The sequence below is a fragment of the Quercus suber genome, unplaced genomic scaffold (assembly GCF_002906115.3).
Source record: "Quercus suber isolate HL8 unplaced genomic scaffold, Cork oak 2.0 scaffold_252, whole genome shotgun sequence".
NCBI lineage: Eukaryota > Viridiplantae > Streptophyta > Magnoliopsida > Fagales > Fagaceae > Quercus > Quercus suber.
Window position 1 is genome coordinate 473,442 of NW_027069708.1, and position 19,788 is coordinate 493,229.

The 19,788-nt window shown below is 33.6% G+C and overlaps 1 protein-coding gene across 2 annotated transcripts; it reads left to right on the plus strand.

The window, feature by feature from the left end:
- The first annotated feature begins 749 nt into the window (after positions 1–749).
- On the plus strand, positions 750–13,223 carry LOC112002939 (brefeldin A-inhibited guanine nucleotide-exchange protein 1). Of its 2 annotated transcripts, XM_024035103.2 has the most exons (11): positions 750–2,121; positions 2,964–3,281; positions 3,911–4,241; positions 4,444–4,866; positions 5,876–6,165; positions 6,504–6,777; positions 7,100–7,602; positions 8,005–8,326; positions 8,689–9,049; positions 11,211–11,896; positions 12,426–13,223. In XM_024035103.2, exons 1-11 carry the CDS (start codon positions 1,028–1,030, stop codon positions 13,032–13,034), a joined length of 5,211 nt encoding a protein of 1,736 aa, XP_023890871.2. In that variant the 5' UTR covers positions 750–1,027; the 3' UTR covers positions 13,035–13,223. The 2 variants fall into 2 exon arrangements, with proteins under 2 accessions (XP_023890871.2, XP_023890880.2); XM_024035112.2 differs by lacking the exon at positions 750–2,121 and having other exon boundaries at positions 3,122–3,281; positions 3,901–4,241.
- Positions 13,224–19,788: the final 6,565 nt, after the last annotated feature.

The window sequence follows — 19,788 nt, forward strand, 5'->3', positions numbered from 1 at the left end:
AAGACTTAAGATTTCAGACAAGGAGAAGAAAAAGAAAAATAATTGTGGTGATGGTTTTAGATAGGGTGTAAACAAGTCGAGTCGAGTATTAAAATTTTAGGCTTATTCATCTACTTTTATTTCAATTGTGAGTTAAGTTTGACCTCATTGCCAAATAATATTATATGTTCAACTTTGATTTTTTTATTCTCGAACAAGCTTGATAAGAAAATGAACTTAAACTTATTTATGAGTTACTTAATTAACTTATTGTTTTCTCATGACTAAAATTTTTTATCTCTTCCTAAATCTACGAATCTTTTTACTAAAAATAAATGTACTACAAATAGTAATTTAATATCAAATAGATATATTTACACACTTATACAATCAAATTATAAGTTTATATAATTACGAATATTTTTTAAATAATATACATATAAAAATGTAATATTATATAAATTGTTAAATTGAATCTCATTTTCACAAACACATTATTATATTTAAAGTTTAAACTCATTTGCTAAACAAACAAATTTTTTTGTTCTTGCACAATGTATCCTCAAAGCTTTTAACTAAAGTCTAATCACTGATCGCGTCGGGTGAGTTCACGAAGGAATAAAACGCTAGTTAAAAAAATTCTTTTCAAAGTGTAAATAGCAGAATTTGAACTGAAAATCACACCCAATCAAACCTAGTATAAGCGCCTTGAAATTGAAAACCCAACAAAAAAGAAATTTTTTTTCTTTTGATAAACAAAAAATTATCCTTTATCCCTCATTTTCATTTCATATATATCTGGTCTGACAATAAATTAACGCAATTTTCGGGTTCCGAGTCCTAGTCCTAGACCGCCAAACATATAAACAAATGAAAGAAAGAAGAATGAAAGAAAGGAAAATGAGTAGAAGAAGTAGATGAAGAAGAAGAATTAAAACGTACAGACGGAAAGACAGAATCACCATCAAGAATGTAATGACATTCACATTCTCATTCTCATTCATTCCCATTTCCTGACTCTGAGATCCCAATCAAACAAATAAAAAAAATGTCAGCTTCCCAAACCCTAGGCGGTCCATCCCGCAGCGGCCGTGTGATAGGGCCGTCGTTAGACAAGATCATCAAAAACGCGGCGTGGCGCAAGCACTCCCAGCTCGTCTCCGCCTGCAAATCCGTCTTGGACAAGCTCGAATCCATCTCCGACTCCGCCAATCTCGACCAATCTCCTCTCTTCGGCCTCTCTTCCTCCGATGCCGATTCCGTCCTCCAACCTGTCATTCTCGCTCTCGAATCCGGCTACGCCAAAGTCGTCGAGCCTGCTCTCGATTGCGTCTTCAAATTGTTCTCCCTCAACCTCGTCAAGGCCGATATCGATCGCCCCGATCCCAACTCCAATTCCGATTCCAATTCCAATTCCAATATTGTTTACAAGATTGTCGATTTGGTGTGTAAGTCCGGGGGAATCGGAGAGGAACAAATCGAGCTCGGCGTGCTTCGGGTTCTTCTCTCCGCGGTTCGATCTCCCACCGTGTTGATCCGTGGTGATTGTTTGATTCATGTAGTGCGGACTTGCTACAATGTCTATCTCGGTGGATTGAATGGTACCAATCAGATCTGTGCCAAGTCTGTTCTCGCTCAGATTATGGTCATCGTTTTCACGCGCGTCGAGCATGATTCTGTGGATTTGGAGGATCGAGCTGTGCCGAAAATTTCCGTTGCTGAATTGTTGGAATTCACTGATAAGAATTTGAATGAAGGGAGTTCTATTCAGTTTTGTCAGAATTTCATCAACGAGGTCATGGATGCTAGTGAAGGAGCTGGTGATCATGCTCGTGTTCGTAACCAATTGCCTTCGCAAAATGGCAATGGCGTAGGTTCAATTAAGAAAGGAGAGGATGACAATGATGATAATGGCGATAAGGTTGAGAAGGGTGAGGCTGAAATGAATGATGGTGGTGAAGCTGATAGTAAGATTAGGGAAGATGGGTTTTTGCTTTTTAAGAATCTGTGTAAATTGTCAATGAAGTTCTCGTCGCATGACCATCCTGATGATCAAATCCTATTGAGGGGTAAAGTTTTGTCCTTGGAGCTTCTCAAGGTTGTCATGGAAAATGCCGGTCCGGTGTGGCGCGCCAATGAGAGGCAAGTTTCATTTTTGAGCTCCAAATGAACCCATTTTTATTTTATTTTATTTTATTTTATGATTTTGTATGTAAGATTTGAATTTAGAGCAGAATTGCTATTAAGTATAGTGATTACACATGAGAAAGCTTTTAACTTTAATTTTCAATTTTTGGTACATAATGTGATGCATAATATATTGAATGTGTTCACATAATATAGCATGTATTTTAGTCTTTAGTGCAAACTCAGTTTTTTAGTGCATACAATGTGTATGATAAATTTATGATATATAATATGTTGCTGTTCTCATCTACGAGCTCCAATAGAACCAACTTTACGATTTATTCCACAAGATTATGTTTTGGGAAATGTGATATCATCGTTTCTGGCACAATATAAATAATATCCTTGAGCTAATCTCACATTTCCTCAGTATGCAAGGTTAGAATTAGAATAATATGTTGCTATAAATGAGCCGGAAGTTTTAGATAGTTATGTAATATTTTATTTAGAGCAGAAATACTTTAAGTATAATGATTAGTGATGAGAAAGCTCTTGACTCTAATTTCAATTTGATACATAGTATGATGAATAAGAGATGGAGTGTGTTCACATAATATATATAATGTGTTTTAATGCAAAATCAGATCTTCAATGCATGCAATGTAAATTATAAATTTATGATATATACCATGTTGCTATTCTTTTTTGCAATATAATTTTCGATGACTTAACACATTGTAGTCTTATGGATTCTTTATATTTGTACTTGCTTTGTAGTTCATTTTATAGGTGTTTCTGAGAATTTGTTCTGTCCTATTATGAAAAAGAAATATATAGATATTTTTTACTTGGTGCAGGTTTCTCAGTGCTATCAAGCAGTATCTTTGCTTATCTTTGTTAAAGAACAGTGCATTATCAGTAATGGCCATTTTCCAGCTTCAATGTTGTATTTTTATGAGCTTGTTATCAAAATTTAGATCAGGATTGAAAGCAGAAATTGGGATATTTTTTCCCATGCTTGTCCTCCGTGTGCTGGAGAACGTGCTCCAGCCAAGTTTCTTGCAGAAAATGACTGTCCTTAACTTATTGGAGAAGATCTCTCAGGATCCACAGATTATTGTAGACATATTTGTGAACTATGACTGTGATGTGGATGCTCCAAACATTTTTGAAAGGTATTTACACATCTCTTACATCTCTCCTTGCTGTTACTACTGCAATTAAAATTAGGTACTTTGCAGAAGATCTCAGTAGTCAATTCTTTAAGATTTTGAAAATGATGTCTGTAGTTTTTGTAGGGAGTGTATACAAACACTCTGCATTCATTATCACAGGTCTCTTCCATTTTGACTCTCTTGAAGTTATTGCTGCCTTCACCTTTAGGTGGTATATTGAGGTGTCAATTTTGTAACCGTTTCTTTTGTTTCATAAATGTAGTGGCAGATAAATATTTAAATTTCATAAATGTGGACTGCTTGTTAACAACCTTTCGAGTTCACTACAATAATATTACCTTATTAAGATGTCATATGAATTGATCTAGTGAGCTCATCCATCATTAGTGCAAAGAGAGTTTTGAAATGTTCATATTGTTTGGGCTAAATTTGGTTTCTTTATATTGGCACTATTTAATCATTTCTTGTTATATCTCGTGGTTAGAACTCATCAGTGGTGTGGAGTCTCTCTCTCTCTCTCTCTCTCTCTCTCACATGTATAAATATGGCAGATCTAATATATTTGACAATTCATGTTGTGTTTTAGTAAAATGTATTAAAACCCTTATAATTCCATCAGATGTTTTCAGGGTTGTCAATGGCCTTTTGAAAACTGCTCTAGGACCTCCTTCTGGTTCAACCACAAGTTTGTCTCCAATACAAGATATCACTTTTCGGCATGAATCAGTTAAGTGCTTGGTTAGCATCATTAAGTCAATGGGAGCTTGGATGGACCAACAGCTCAGTCTAGGAGATTCATATCTGCCTAAGAGCGCTGACAGTGATACTACAGAGAATCATTTGACTCTCAATGGAGAAGATGGAATTGTTTCTGACAATGAACTACATCCTGAAGTAAATTCTGAACATTCAGATGCTGCTACCCTTGAACAACGTCGAGCTTATAAAATTGAACTCCAGGTTGAGTATTGCCATTATGTTTTAATGGCACTTCATTTTTAATATACACATGAGTATGCACCTGTTATTATGATTTATCCTTTGTCTTGATTGATTTTTGTTCTATCACTTGTTCCCTTCTACATCAATTTATGCTGTCATCTATTTTAGCAGGAATTAGTGGGTTCATTCTTTAGTGACATCTTTTCTTGGTTAAATGCAGAAAGGTATCAATCTGTTTAATAGAAAACCTTCCAAAGGAATTGAGTTTCTGATAGGCACCCAGAAAATTGGTGGTTCTCCAGAAGATGTGGCTTCTTTCCTGAAGAAAACTTCTGGCCTAAATGAAACCATCATTGGTGACTATTTGGGTGAAAGGGAGGAATTTCCTCTAAAGGTCATGCATGCTTATGTAGATTCATTTAATTTCAAAGAGATGGATTTTGGCGAAGCAATAAGGTTTTTCCTACGGGGCTTCAGGTTACCTGGAGAAGCACAGAAGATTGACCGCATCATGGAGAAGTTTGCTGAGCGATATTGTAAATGCAACCCGAACTCATTTACTAGTGCAGATACTGCTTATGTTCTTGCCTATTCCGTGATATTGCTCAACACAGATGCCCATAATAGCATGGTAAAAGATAAGGTATGTTTGCAACCTTTAATGATTTTTCTTATTCCAGACCACCTATATTTTAGCCTTTGCTGCTGATTTATGTAGGTCAATTTTGGGATGAATATTAATTTGCGAGTAAAGCTACAACCACAAACTATTTTACAACATTTTTACAAACTATTGATGTGGCAAATTCTTACTAGTTCTAATATGGGCCACCTTTAACTTCACAATTTACTTACCAATAATTATTTGGAAAATACTTAAATAACATCAGCAATTTGTAAAAATGTTGTAAAATAGTTTGTGTCTGTAGCATTACTCTTAATTTGCATGTAGCTCTGTATTTAATTAATAAATAATGGCTCAAGAGCCTTGTAGCTTAATGGTATAACCTGGTCTCATTTATAAGAAGAACCAAGGTTCAATTCCCCCCTATCCCACTTGTAATAATTGAATTAAAAAAAAAAAAAACCCTAATCTAAAATAGTGACTTATGTTAAAGGCATAGTAAAAGATCTCTCAATATATCATTTGTTATCTTTCTAGAAGATTGTAAAGTATGGGTCAAAATACTTTAGAACATGAACATCTATATAAGAAGAAAGTTTGAAAAAAAATTTCTGAACCCAATTTTGTAAGATAAGCTAATTTTGGGAAATTGTCTTTTGATTAATTATAACTTGTTCTGTGTCTATGTTTAGTGTCATATATTTTGTTCACAAGTGGTCCCAGGCTCAGGAAAAGTTAGAGGGTTGCGGTAGGTTGAAGGCCAACATAAAATTTAGTCACTTTATTATGAATGAATACACTACGGATACTCATTGGGGCATCCCCTACTACTTTAGATAGAATAGAATGGAGTAAAAAAATACATGCAGTCGACCCTAACTAATATGTCGAGGAACCATATCAAACTCCAAAATTTTGGGACTAAAGTTGTTTGTTGTTATTGTTGTTGTATCTTTTGATTAATTATCAATGTAGAACTAATTATGATTCTCATCTGATTTCCATTCTGGATTGTTTGGCTAAGCAGATGACGAAGGCTGATTTTTTTCGAAACAACCGAGGAATAGATGATGGCAAGGATTTGCCTGAAGAGTTTCTTGGCACCCTTTATGATCAAATTGTTAAAAATGAAATTAAGATGAGTGCTGACTCTACTGCACCACAGAGCAAACAGGCTAACAGTTTTAATATATTGGGCTTCGATGGTATACTCAATCTAGTCACTTGGAAGCATACTGAAGAAAAAGCATTGGGTGCAAATGGACTTCTTATAAGGCACATCCAGGAGCAATTTAAGGCAAAATCTGGAAAATCAGAGTAAGCTAAAATACAATACAATTAATGATGTGACTCTTTTTGGATTGTATTTGTGGAACTTGTAAGTCATTCATGAGGATGGTCTTGCTATGACCAGAGGATTGATGGGGCACAGAAAATGGGACAGGGTAGTGGTTTGGGCATATAATGTTTCTGCCTAGGTATTTTATGACCATTTAGAATTGGATAGATTTTGATATGTCAGGTTGATAATTGAGGTCATTTCTCCGATGAATGTGTGACACTTACCTTTTGTATTTTTTTAGCCTGTTTCATTGTCCTTTATTTGAGTTTGAGCCCTGTTCTTATTAGCAATTCTTTATTGTCTGTTGTTGCAGGTCAGTTTATCATGCTGTCACTGATGTAGCAATCTTGAGGTTTATGGTTGAGGTTTGCTGGGGTCCTATGTTGGCTGCATTCAGTGTGACTCTTGACCAAAGTGATGACAGGCTTGCTACTTCTCAATGCGTACAGGGCTTTCGATATGCTGTGCATGTCACTGCTGTGATGGGCATGCAGACTCAGAGGGATGCTTTTGTGACATCTGTAGCCAAGTTTACTTATCTCCATTGTGCTGCAGATATGAAACAAAAGAATGTTGATGCTGTGAAGGTAACTAAGCAATAATTTTGAAAGATTTTTCTTTACAATTTCTTAAAGATGCTCCACTGCAGGAATAGATTCAAAATGCATTAAAACGTTTGCATGTAATGGAGGAGCTGATTGGATCATTGTGCACCATATTTTTATGCATTTTCTTTCCCAATCCTTTGCCTTATATAAGGTTGTTAAAAAGAGTGAAATATTGCATTATGATCATTCCAATCAGATTCCATTTCATGTAGAAGTGAAGATTACTGCATCATAATCTATTACATATGTTTGCCCTGCAATATTCTTTTTTCTCTTTTACCAACATATTTTCTTTGGACAGGCGATAATATCAATTGCCATTGAAGATGGTAATTATCTTCAAGAAGCGTGGGAACACATATTGACATGCCTTTCCCGAATTGAGCATCTGCAACTATTGGGAGAGGGCGCACCACCTGATGCATCCTTTTTGACTGCATCTAATGTTGAAACGGAGGAAAGGACTCCAAAAGCCATGGGTTTTCCAAATTTAAAGAAGAAAGGAACTTTACAGAATCCAGCTGTGGTGGCTGTTGTTCGTGGGGGCTCATATGACAGCACCAGTGTTGGTGTCAATACTGCTGGACTGGTAACTCCAGAACAGATTAATAACTTCATTTTAAACTTGAATTTGCTGGACCAGATTGGGAACTTTGGGTTGAATCATGTATTTGCTCATAGCCAAAGGCTGAACAGTGAAGCAATAGTTGCTTTTGTTAAGGCCCTATGCAAAGTTTCTATGTCTGAGTTGCAGTCTCCAACAGACCCTCGTGTCTTCAGCCTCACAAAACTAGTTGAGATAGCGTAAGATACTCCCCTTTTCATTAAGAATTGTTCTGCAAATTTGTCAATTTTTTAGAAGCTTTAATGTGGCATGAATAAATAATAATAACAGATCCGTGTTTCAAATGTAATTTTGATGTACCTATTTAAGTTTGAATCAATCAAATTGCTCTCAGCCCAAAAAAAAAAAAATCAATCAATCAAATTGCAGATGGCCTGTTGTAGGAGTTCCAGGGTAGCCTCTATTTTTTCCCCATTGGTGTATTTATGGAATTCCTCATTCATCCCAAACTCTCAGGGAGAGGGGTGGGGTCCTTTTCATCTATTGATATTGAAATCTCCCGATTAGGATTGATGCAACTTTGTTTGAACAAAAATGTAGTGGGAGTGAATTTTATAATCAAAGCATTGTTTCTTTTGCAGGCATTACAACATGAACCGCATTAGATTAGTATGGTCTCGCATGTGGAATGTTCTCTCTGATTTCTTCGTTTCAGTTGGACTGTCAGAAAATCTATCAGTTGCAATATTTGTCATGGATTCCTTGAGGCAGCTTGCTATGAAATTCTTAGAGCGCGAGGAATTGGCAAATTACAACTTCCAGAATGAATTTCTTCGACCATTTGTGATTGTTATGCGAAAAAGCAGCTCTGCAGAAATTAGGGAATTAATAGTCCGGTGCATTTCACAAATGGTCCTCAGCCGTGTCAATAATGTGAAATCTGGCTGGAAGAGTGTTTTTATGGTATGTAAGAATTTGATTCTCAATTTCTGGTTTTATAGATAGTTTGAACCTGTTTTTATACATAAAAATTCATTGAAATTTTTTTTACACACCAGAAATTTTCACCTAGTAATCCTTGTGAAATCATCTTGTATATTGCTGTAATGATGAGGATGGTCGGACTTAGCCATGTCATACGTTGACTCATTGAATCTATCTATTACATTGAAAATAGGTTGGTCTATCCGCATATCCCATTTTTTTTGTAAAGGGGAAAGGACATTCAAATCAGCAAGTTTTTCGTCCTTCCAAAAATGCTTGACAAGTGGTCAACTCTGCCTTTTAAATGTCTTTCTTCTCATGTGGAGCTTTTTGTTTCTCAGGTTTTTACAGCTGCTGCAGCTGACGAGCGGAAGAATATAGTCTTGTTGGCCTTTGAGACCATGGAAAAGATAGTGCGAGAATATTTCCCTTATATAACTGAGACGGAGACAGTGACTTTTACTGATTGTGTCAAGTGCCTCATAACCTTCACAAACAGCAGATTTAATAGTGATGTTAGTCTCAATGCCATTGCATTTCTTCGCTTCTGTGCTGTGAAGCTTGCTGATGGAGGACTTGCATGCAATGAGAAGAGCAAGGTTTATGGTTCATCTAATCAAGTTGCAGGTGTGGATGCTTCAGATTTACAAACTTCCATAGAGAAAGATGATCATTCATCCTTTTGGGTCCCCTTGCTAACAGGTAACTTGTGTTCCTAGCTAAATTCTCAATAAATGCTACAGCTGCTGCAAATCAGGCATGATGGATGGCACAACCCAGTTGATAAAATCAGTTTGATTTGTGCGTTTATAAATGTGCATTGTATGTGTCTATATTTGTGTCTCTGTCTGTCTGTATATATATTAGTCAGTTCTTTTAATCCCGAAGGGGAAATGACACTGATTTTATAGTTACAATTAGCAAACTATTGTGAATTGAGATAATTGAAAGATAGTGTAGTCAATTCGAGATGACCAATCTCCTGAATTTGAGAGAGGAAATAGATATTTTTGGTTAATTTTCTGCTTATTTCTCATTAATACATTTAACGTACATAAATAACCAAAGATGAGATAACCTCATCAACAAATCCTAAAACAATGGAACTAATCCTATCCTAAAACATAGGAATTCAATTGAATACAAATAAATAACAATACTAATCTATCTAGGAAGATTTATTCTATCACTAAACTAAATTCAAATAATTTATCCAACACCTGGTTCATAACATTCCCTTCCCCTTCAAGATGAATCTTGTCCTCAAGATTCTGAAACATGAAAATTGATACTTGCTCACATCATATCATTTCAACTGGAGAGAACTTGACCTCGAATTCTAAAGAGTTGAAGGATAAGAATTTGGACCATGGATACCTGCACCAATTCGTTAACCATTTTTGTGAATAGAATAGCTTTGATTTTCACATCCTTGTACTCATTGGGAATGACAAATTCAATGTGTGAAATTAGACTAGGCTTATTTGAAATCACAAGATCCCTTTGATCTATCTTTTCCACTGCATTAATCCTTTGATCTTTAAAGGCGATTTGTATAGCAGGTGCATCCTCCAACATATTACTCTTTTGATTCTCTGAAATTTCATGGGATCCTTAAACTTTTGATTGTTCTTTGATTTCCAAAATTAAATTGGATTGTTTATCTAAGACCTCTATCATTTGATCCCACGTATCTTGCATCTTTGCTTCCATCCTTGCTATGCTTTTGGACATGTCCTTAGTAATATCTAACATTCAGTTGACAATCTCCGACATGTTCTCCATTCTTTGTTTGCTGGGATTGACACTATTGATTGGTAGATGTGACTTTTTTTTTGGTTGGGTGTTGCAGTGGTTGCCTGGAAGAATGGTGGCTGTTGTTTGCCTTGGGTTGTTGATGGGAGGATAGTGTGATAGTGTGGGACGAGAATACGATTGATTTTTTTTTTTTTTTTCTTCTTTTCAAGAAACTGGATGGATCTGTTGGCTCTGATACCAAATATTGTGAACTGAGATAATTGAAAGATAGTGTAGTCAATTCGAGATGACCGATATCCTGAACTTGAGAGAGAAAATAGACATTTTTGGTTAATTTTCTGCTTAATTCTCATTAATGCATTTAACGCACATAAATAGCCAAAGATGAGATAACCTCATCAACAAAAACAAAGGAACTAATCCTATCCTAAAACATAGGAATTCGATTGAATACAAATAAATAACAATACTAATCTATCTAGGAAGATTTTTTCTATCACTAAACTAAATTCAAATAATTTATCCAACACCTAGGTCATAACACAAACCAAGTCCATTATGGCATTGACTTTCACATTGCCTGCAACTTCATTGGTCTCCATCTGCATATATATTATATGTGCTGATGAACTATATGTGAGCATGTTATCTTATGTGTGTGCGCTATTATTCAAGCAAGGCCCCTTTTGCTTCACAAACCCACCCCCCCCCCCCCCCCCCGCCCCAACAAAATCCCTTGTTCTTTTTTTTCCCTTGTTCTTTTTCTTTGCTTAATTACCACCATAGTCCTACCTTACTCTCTCAGTTGTAAGCAAGAAGTGGTATAGTAATTTCATTGCAGTTTGAGCAGTAGGTAAATAACTCATACAATTGTCTTATCCAACATATTTAGCCCTTTATTATATGAAGATGAGATTTGACAAGAAGGTATCCTATGAGACATCTCTCTCACATGTGAAAGCGGCATATATTGTGAGAGGGATGTCTTATAAGATCATTTCATAAGATAATTTTTCGTTCGGGGTGGGGGGTCAGGAATGATTGTGTTCCAATGCAGCTAGCACCTTCTCCATTTTAAATATAACATACTCTGGTGTTGTTTCAGGGTTGTCAAAACTAACATCTGATCCCAGATCAGCCATCAGAAAGAGTTCTTTAGAAGTGCTATTTAACATTCTGAAGGATCATGGACATCTTTTCTCACTCCCTTTTTGGACTGGTGTCTTCAATTCTGTTGTTTTCCCGATATTTAATTGTGTATCTGACCAGAAAGAGATGGAAATTGAAGATGAAGAGTATCCAACACCAACTTCAAGACCTTTGCATTCTGAAGGGAGTACATGGGACTCTGAATCTTCTGCAGTGGCAGCACAGTGTCTAGTGGATCTTTTTGTCACCTTTTTTGATGTAGTGAGGTCTCAACTACCAGGTGTGGTATCAGTACTAACAGGGTTTATAAGAAGTCCTATTCAAGGTCCTGCTAGCACAGGGGTTGCAGCTTTGATGCGGTTGGCCAGCGATTTGGGCAGCAAGCTTTCACAAGATGAATGGAGAAATATTTTTCTGGCTTTGAAGCAAGCAGCCACATCAACAGTGCCTGCATTTATGAAGGTCTTGAGATCCATGGATAACATCGAGGTGCTTGGAAGTGGTCAATCTTATACTGATCTGGAAACGTCATCTGATCATATGTTGACACATGATGATCTTGAGGATGACAATCTGCATACTGCACAATATGTAATTTCAAGAATGAAGAGTCATATCGCAATGCAGCTGCTCATCATACAGGTTCCTCCCTCATCTCTATACGTAGATACACACACACACACACACACACGTGGATAACATACATGTCTAATTTGTGATTGTCATGATCTAAAATATAGTATTAAATACTGATACTGAGCTTAGCTTTTTAGCTTTTCTTACAAGAATTGAGGGTGTTTTTTGTGTCTTCATGTTATGTCCTCTCATATACTTATTCCTTTATCTATTGAATAGTTTAAATTGTTGTAAAATCTGATCAAAGTATGTGTAAATGGTTATTTCCTATTTATCTTAGTAGAATGGCATCCTTTATACACGTGCCGTAGGCCCGTAACTGATGTGATTCCAACATGATAGTAACATTCATCATTCACAAGAAGTGTTCTTGTGTAGTAGATAATATCTTCATCAAATGTCCAATTACGATGAACACATTGTTCTAGAAGCTTTGCCTGTGAACTATACTGCAAAGTTTACATTTCCAGTGCATTTGTCTCTAAATTAGAATGTGACAAATTATTATTATTATTTTTTTACTCTTTCATTTCAGGTTGCGAATGATCTTTGCAAAACAGATCTACAATACTTGTCAGCGGACAACATCAAGATCCTTCTTGAAGTTTTTTCTTTTATTTCATCGCATGCCCACCAACTGAACTCTGAAAAAAACCTGCAGGAAAAACTGCCAATAGTGTGCTCTATCCTGGACCTTTCTGAACCACCCCTGGTTCATTTTGAAAATGAGTCTTACCAGAATTACCTTAACTTCCTCCAAAGGCTACTTATGGATGATCTATCTTTGTCTGAGGAGATGAACATTGAAGCACAGCTTGTGGCAGTATGTCAAACAATATTGCAGATATACCTGAACTGTACTGATTCTCAATCAGCCCAGCAAAACTCAGGAAACCGGCCGGTGCCACAGTGTGTTGTTCCATTAGGTTCAGCGAAAAAGGAGGAATTGGGGGCCAGGACTTCTATAGTAGTATCAGCATTGTGCGTGTTGAATGGTTTGGAAAGGGATTCATTTAGGAGGCACGTATCACAATTCTTTCCTTTGTTGGTGGATCTTGTGCGGAGTGAGCATACTTCAGGAGAAGTTCAGCAAGTTCTAAGCAATATGTTCCAATCATGTATAGGTCCAATTATAATGCAATGATTTTTTTATTTTTTAATATATTGTGTTATATTATGCACAATACGCCAACATTGAACCACAAATTTTGTCTAAAGTGACTGGATCACGAGCCATGAGTCAGTTATATATTAACTCTGTAGTGTATGCCAAGGCTGGAATGTGTTACACTTTATGATAGCATAAATTGAATAAGTTCTCACTTCTTTCTCATCGTATGCTTTTGTGAAAGTTTTCATCTCTAGAATACTTCCTAAATAAGTTTGGAATAAGCCAATATGAATTTTCTTTTGTTGGCTATTTTTCCTAAGCTAGGAACAGCAATGAGATTTTACATATTGGTAGAAATGGCAAAGAGGATAATGATATTGTAACCAAGTTTGCTCTACTGTCATTACATATTCCCTGATAGCTCGCAACCTCAGCAAGTCAGTTGAACCTTAAGATTCCTATCATTGCAATGATTAAATATTAGAAAAAAGGGTTAAAACACTACTATATAACTAGTCAATCAACATACTATTTACATCCCCTAAACTAAAAGATTTTTCCAAAAGCTTAATTAAGGAAACTCCAGCTATCCTTGGTTTTTGTTTTTTTTTTCTTCAATAGCATCTTTTTCTTTCATTTAAGACCCAATGTTAAGAAGCCGAGACTTGAAACATGGCTGCCCCTCCATCCCTTTCCCTCTCAGTAGTATAAAATATAGTAATTTTGATATACGTAGTTTAGAAGAATGACAACACTTGTGGTGTTGCAGTTATTGAGAGAAACCATCAAGGTTAACCAATTCAAGTTTGGTGGTGGTATCTGCTGAGTTGGCAGAAGTTGTGGCTCTTAAACTAAAAGTAAAGCTGAGTAACAATTATCGCCAAGGTATTGTGGAGGGAGATGTAATAATAAATATATAAAAATTAAAAAAAGAAAAGAAAAAAAAAAAGGATGAAGGAGTGGAAAAAGAATGATGGTCCGTGCATTGGGAGGTTGCTAAGATAGTTTTAGATCACATGGGCTAGAGGAGCTGGGCTTGGCCTTGGCAACTCTTAACTAAACTTTGTTGCTCTAAACAGGGGGTTGGGTTTTTATTTTATTTTATTTTTTAATTATTTATTTACAAAAATTCTATTCTAGTCTAATTTAAAAATGCATATATATGTGAAACTCTCTCTTAAAGTATTAAGCTCTGACCCTTACCTACCACACCTCACAAACACTTATACCTGTGGAGTGACTACCGTATTAAGGGTGCGCAATGGTGATTTTGTCTAACTTTGAAAAGGCTTGGTGTGAGACATTTCCAATTTCAAGGAGGGTCTTTAATATTAACATCCTTTGAGTTTGACGTGCCCAATTGTATACTTGTAAAATCTGTTTAGATACCGCTTATTTTGCTGAAATTAAAAACTTATTGTTGAAAGTACTGTAGATAAACCTACCACACCTCACAACACTTATACCTGTGGAGTGACTACTATACTAAGGATGCGCAGTGGTGATTTTTGTCTAACTTTGAAAAGGCTTGGTGTGAGACATTTCCAATTTCAAGGAGGGTCTTTAATATTAACATCCTTTGAGTTTGACGTGCCCAATTGTATACTTGTAAGATTTGTTTAGATACCACTTATTTTGCTGAAATTAAAAACTTATTGTTGAAAGTACTGTAGATAAAGGTAAAAGTTAGTTGAAATAGTATAGTAAGACTTATGAATAATACCAAAAAGTGCAGTTAGGCCATGAATAGTAGCAAAAATAAACTGAATAGTAAAATAATTTATAATTTTCATTACTTCCCAAACACACACGTAATGTACGGTTGTTTTTCTAAGATACGTTTCTTTATTTATTTATTTTTGGCAAATACTAATAAAAAAATTTTTCTTTAGAAAGAAAGAAAGAAAAAGAATATATTAAGGGTGGAGAAAAAGCATGGCATTCTGTGGCTGCTGAATGCGACAAATTTGTAGCAAAATAAATAGAAAAAAGGGCAGTCAATAATAGCACATGGCGTTCTTTCTAATCCACTAGAAAAATTAATTGGGAGTCCAAGGAAGAAATTTAATGGAATATGCTTTCTAGTCACGAAATTTCGTCATGTTTTATCGGTTTCAATGTCCTTTTTTTTTTTTTTTTTTTTTTTTTTTTATTATTTTATATATATATATATATATATATTTCACTTTCTTTCACAATTTTGAAATCTTCTACCAGTTGGTATTGTTTACCAATGGTTGGAACTTTGGAAGTTGGATCTTAACAAAAATTCACACGGTTTCGAATCATTTAACATTGAATGATACTCCATATTTGATCTGGTCACAGATCCCAAACGCCCTTACCTCTATTTTTTAAGTATTTCATTTGTTGGAACTCTTCAAAGACATATCTTATCTTATCATTTCTGAATTTTTTGAGAGATGTTGTAATTCACAGATTCGATCTCATCATAGTTTCACAAGCCAAAAGTAATTTTTGACTGCCCCACCACAAGTAATAATTAAAAATAATAATTATGATTTTGGTTCTTGGAGTTCAACAGGTTTTAACCAATTCCCCTAATAATTTTATAAAATTACCATCTGTTATAGTTAGATGTGACAGTAAGTTGACAAAATAATTGTGTCCAACATGAAATATTTCCACATTTAATTTGTCAAAGCCATCTTATAAGAAGGGTCATGCTAAATGTTAAAGTGATCTTTTTGATTAAGAACTTGAATTCGTTTGGTACTATTTTCTTTTGGTAGTGTCCCAATAGATTGACGGCAGATATTATATAATTTCAACTTGTTAGATTATTTATATATATATATATATATATATATTTGATTGCAACATTTTATACTTTTAAGGACCAAGTTGAAACTTATATTTTTCAGAGACAAAAATAAGCGTTTACCCTAACAATGCAACTTCCTTGAAATATAGTATGATGTTCATAATAAGGTGGAAAACCTTTTCCTTTCTAAATAAAATCAAATTATTGGAATCTTTTCTATATATATATATATATACTTACAAAATTTTCTGTGGCATCTCCTTCACCTTGGGTCGGCTAAAATTTAATTTATAATTGAATAAGTCCCGAATAAGGTAGTCAATTAACATCAAAAAAAAAAAAAAAAAAAAAAAGAAGAAAAGAAAGGTAGTCAATTCAATAATTGTTCAATTTTAGTTCCCTTGACAGTTAAACATAATGAGCGCTATGGCTATGATTCAGAAAATAATATAAATTAAGGGCGTTGGTTTTTTTTTTTTTGATGGGAAATACTTGACTTTATTAAAACAAAAGGACAAGTTACATTCTGTCATGCATACAGGCATATTCTATCAGACTAGGACATTTCTCTAACCATGCAACATAATCCTCAACATTTTTAGCGTGTTGAGCAAGTAAGTGAGCATGGACATTTTCCCGCCGTTTAGTGTGAGTAAACTTTCACCGCCTAAAGTGCGAGACTTAGTCCAAGAGCACTTGTAGCAGTGGAGCTAAATAGCTATATAGTTATTTTAACTTTATCAAAATACAAAAATCACCCGTATAGTAGTAGAGCTAAATGTATTTTTTTTAGTTTCATTGCTACAGTGCACATCTAAAGATAGATGTGCACTGTAGCAAAAAAAATTATTTTATTTGTGTTCATATTATGGTTGTGTATTTGGCTGTGATGTTTATAATAGATATATTATTTTATTGTAGTAAATATCTTATTTTATTGTAATGTTTATATTATTTTATTGTGTTGAAAGCTAAAATAGATCTACTGCTACAATATGTATATAGATAAAATAGATAAAATAACTTTTTATGGTGTCAAATAACTAAATTTTTAGCTACAGTGACTGCTAAAGAAGGTGGCGAGCCTAATACTTGCAAGGCGTTGCAAACTAGCAAAGAGTCACTTTCAAACTCTGCATCTCTGATTCCAACGTAAGGGCGTTGGTTTAGACTTTAGGTCACTAACACCAACATTTTCAAACATCAAGTAGTTTAAATAATACGTAGTTAATTAGTAGACTATTCTCACCCCAAAAAAAAAAAAAAAGGTAGTTAATTATACAAACTCGGCCAAGAGATTTGTAACTAATTAAATTAGTTGACATTTTTTTTAATATTTTGAAAACATCTAAAGTTTAAATCTTTTTCCCCAACTATCGAATTATAAAAAAAAAAATACAGATGAGATGCATAAAACCAAGTGGTTTCATCAAAGTATTGTATATTTTGGAATTCTCATAATTTCACATCTCATTATTCTATTGTATATTGTTATTTAATTTTAAATTTTATTATATATTTAAACCCTCCACTAAATTACAGTAATTTTTTTTTTTAAAACTGTGATTGTGACAAGTGGCTTTATCAAATTACAAAAATATTTTGAATCATTTGTTTTTAGATAGAGACAATAACTTATTTGTTCTTATCACTTTTTTAGATAAAATAAAAATAAATGTTTAAAAAAAATATGCAACGTGCACTATATATAATATAACAATAATCTTTTAATAAAACATGCAACATGCATTTAAATTTCAGTTGATAGAGACAACAACTTATTTGTTCTTATCAATTTCTTTAGATAAAGTAATATTTTAACAAAACATGCAATATGTATCTAAATTTCAGTTGATAGAGACAATAACTTATTTGTTCTTATCAGTTTCTTTAGATAAAACAATAGTAAGTGTTTTAACAAAACATGCAACATGTATCTAAGTTTCAAAAAAATTTAAATCCTACTCCAACTAAAAATTTATTATAAAAATTTCAAAACTTATATATATTCATTAATGTTCTTTCCATAGAATCCCTCTTGCACCCCACATTTTAGTTTTTAACTTTTTTTTTTTTTTTTTTTTTCAAATTGCAACTTACGCATATGTATTTGTATATCATAGTTTTGATTAAATAAATTCATCTTACTTATTGTTATTTGTTTCTAAATTTGCATGTATGGATACTATGTCAAAGAAAGTTTACTATAAAGGAGTAAAACAAGAGACACCCATTTAAGTTCTTGGTTTCTCTTAGATAAGTTTTATTTATTTATTTTTTTATTATTTTAATTCTCAACTTTTGTATATTTTTTTGTGGTTTAGGTTTTGGTTATTCTCTGTTTTTAGTTTGTAAGTGTTTTGAGCAACACAAATATTTGTAAAGAAGTTATGGACAATCCACAATGGGAAAGTTGGACAGTTAATTGAAGGGCAAGATGAAGATACTATTTAAATCTAATTGAAAAGAAATCTCGTCCCGAGGCACAAAGCATGAAACTGAGACTATTACAAAGTGTATTTTTTTTTTTTTTTCTACTCTCTCTTTTTCTAGATCCCATCCTTTATGGGCTAACTCCTCCTTTTATCTACCCCTCCTTCCTCCTTTGCACTTGTGCATTTTTTGGCTGGATGACAGAAGATGCTTGTCCTTTTAGACACTTCTTCTGCCATCATTTGATCATGAAGAGAGACTTTTGAGGTATCTCTATTGTTTAAGCCAGTTATTCATCATTTAATGTAGTTGACATTAGGTAGGAATACCTAATTAATGTGGGGGTGACTATTATTTTGGGCTCTACTGATATATGTGTTCTTAAAGGCTAAAGCACAATACGATTGGAGACATTACTCAAGTTGTATAAGTTAGGGTGTTAACCATTTGAATAAAATCAACACTAAAACCAATGATTTAAATACTAAAATAAGACTTAACAATGAAATTTCTTTTAAGTGTACAAATACAATTGATTTTTTAATCTTAAGTTTGGAATCATTTTTTTTTTTTGGATAACTTTTTATATGCAAGTATTAGTAAAGATTTAAATGACTGAGTTCAAATCACCCTTTTCATTAATAAATAAGGATTTTTTATTAAAAAAAAATTAGAAAAATTTTTATTGATCATTTTAATTGGAGATGTTATATACAAGGACAAATGTACAAAATTATGCATTTTATATAATAATAATAATAATAATAATTCATTTACTTGGAAATGAGTTCTAAAATTATGTAATAATACGTCATTTAGTTATTATTTCTCAATATATATATATATATATATAAAGAAAATTTATGACTAGAGCCGTGTAACGCATGAGATTTTCATTAGTATATATATAATTAAATATTGATTGTTGGGGAATGAGAGATTAAACTATGAATGTCTCCGTTGAAAATATCAAGATGTGCCAACAAATTGAGATACAAGCCTTTTGGCCATTTCCTTTTGGTTTTCATAATAAGTCCATTTTTAAACAGCAAGAAAAGTGTACATAAACACATTTAACAGCAAGAAAAGTGCACTTTTTTTATTATTATTATTTTCCATATGTTCTATAAAAACAACAAAAGGATTTGTAAAGCATGTTTTGATGTATTTTTTAAAAAAATGGATAACAAAAAAATTACTAATATTAATTTTTAAAGTTTCATTTTATTTCCTAAATAAAAAAAAAAAATTCAGGGAACATAATTTTCAATTAATATTATCTAAAAATGGACAATGTTTAAGAATAAACCAGGTAAATTTCATAAAAAAGACCAATGTTAATACCATGTTTCAGATTAGGTCATAAAATTTAAATTTTGTTAATTTAAGTCCTAAATTTATGAAATTGTTTCACTACAAAGCTTTTGTTCATCTCCATTATTCATTTTCTGCATTTCACCTGAAAATCATTTCATAAATCAATATGGAAACCATTAAACAGAGCGGGTAAAAAAAGAAATCGTTGTTTATAGTGAGACAATGATTAATCGATAGAGTATTCCCCCACCC

Excerpts from the sequence above, each read along its gene's own strand:
- LOC112002939 (XM_024035103.2), top strand. The coding sequence starts at position 1,028 with ATGTCAGCTTCCCAAACCCTAGGCGGTCCATCCCGCAGCGGCCGTGTG. Across the intron at positions 2,122-2,963 it reads GTGTGGCGCGCCAATGAGAG|GTTTCTCAGTGCTATCAAGC; the intron begins GCAAGTTTCATT and ends TACTTGGTGCAG. Across the intron at positions 4,867-5,875 it reads ATAGCATGGTAAAAGATAAG|ATGACGAAGGCTGATTTTTT; the intron begins GTATGTTTGCAA and ends TTGGCTAAGCAG.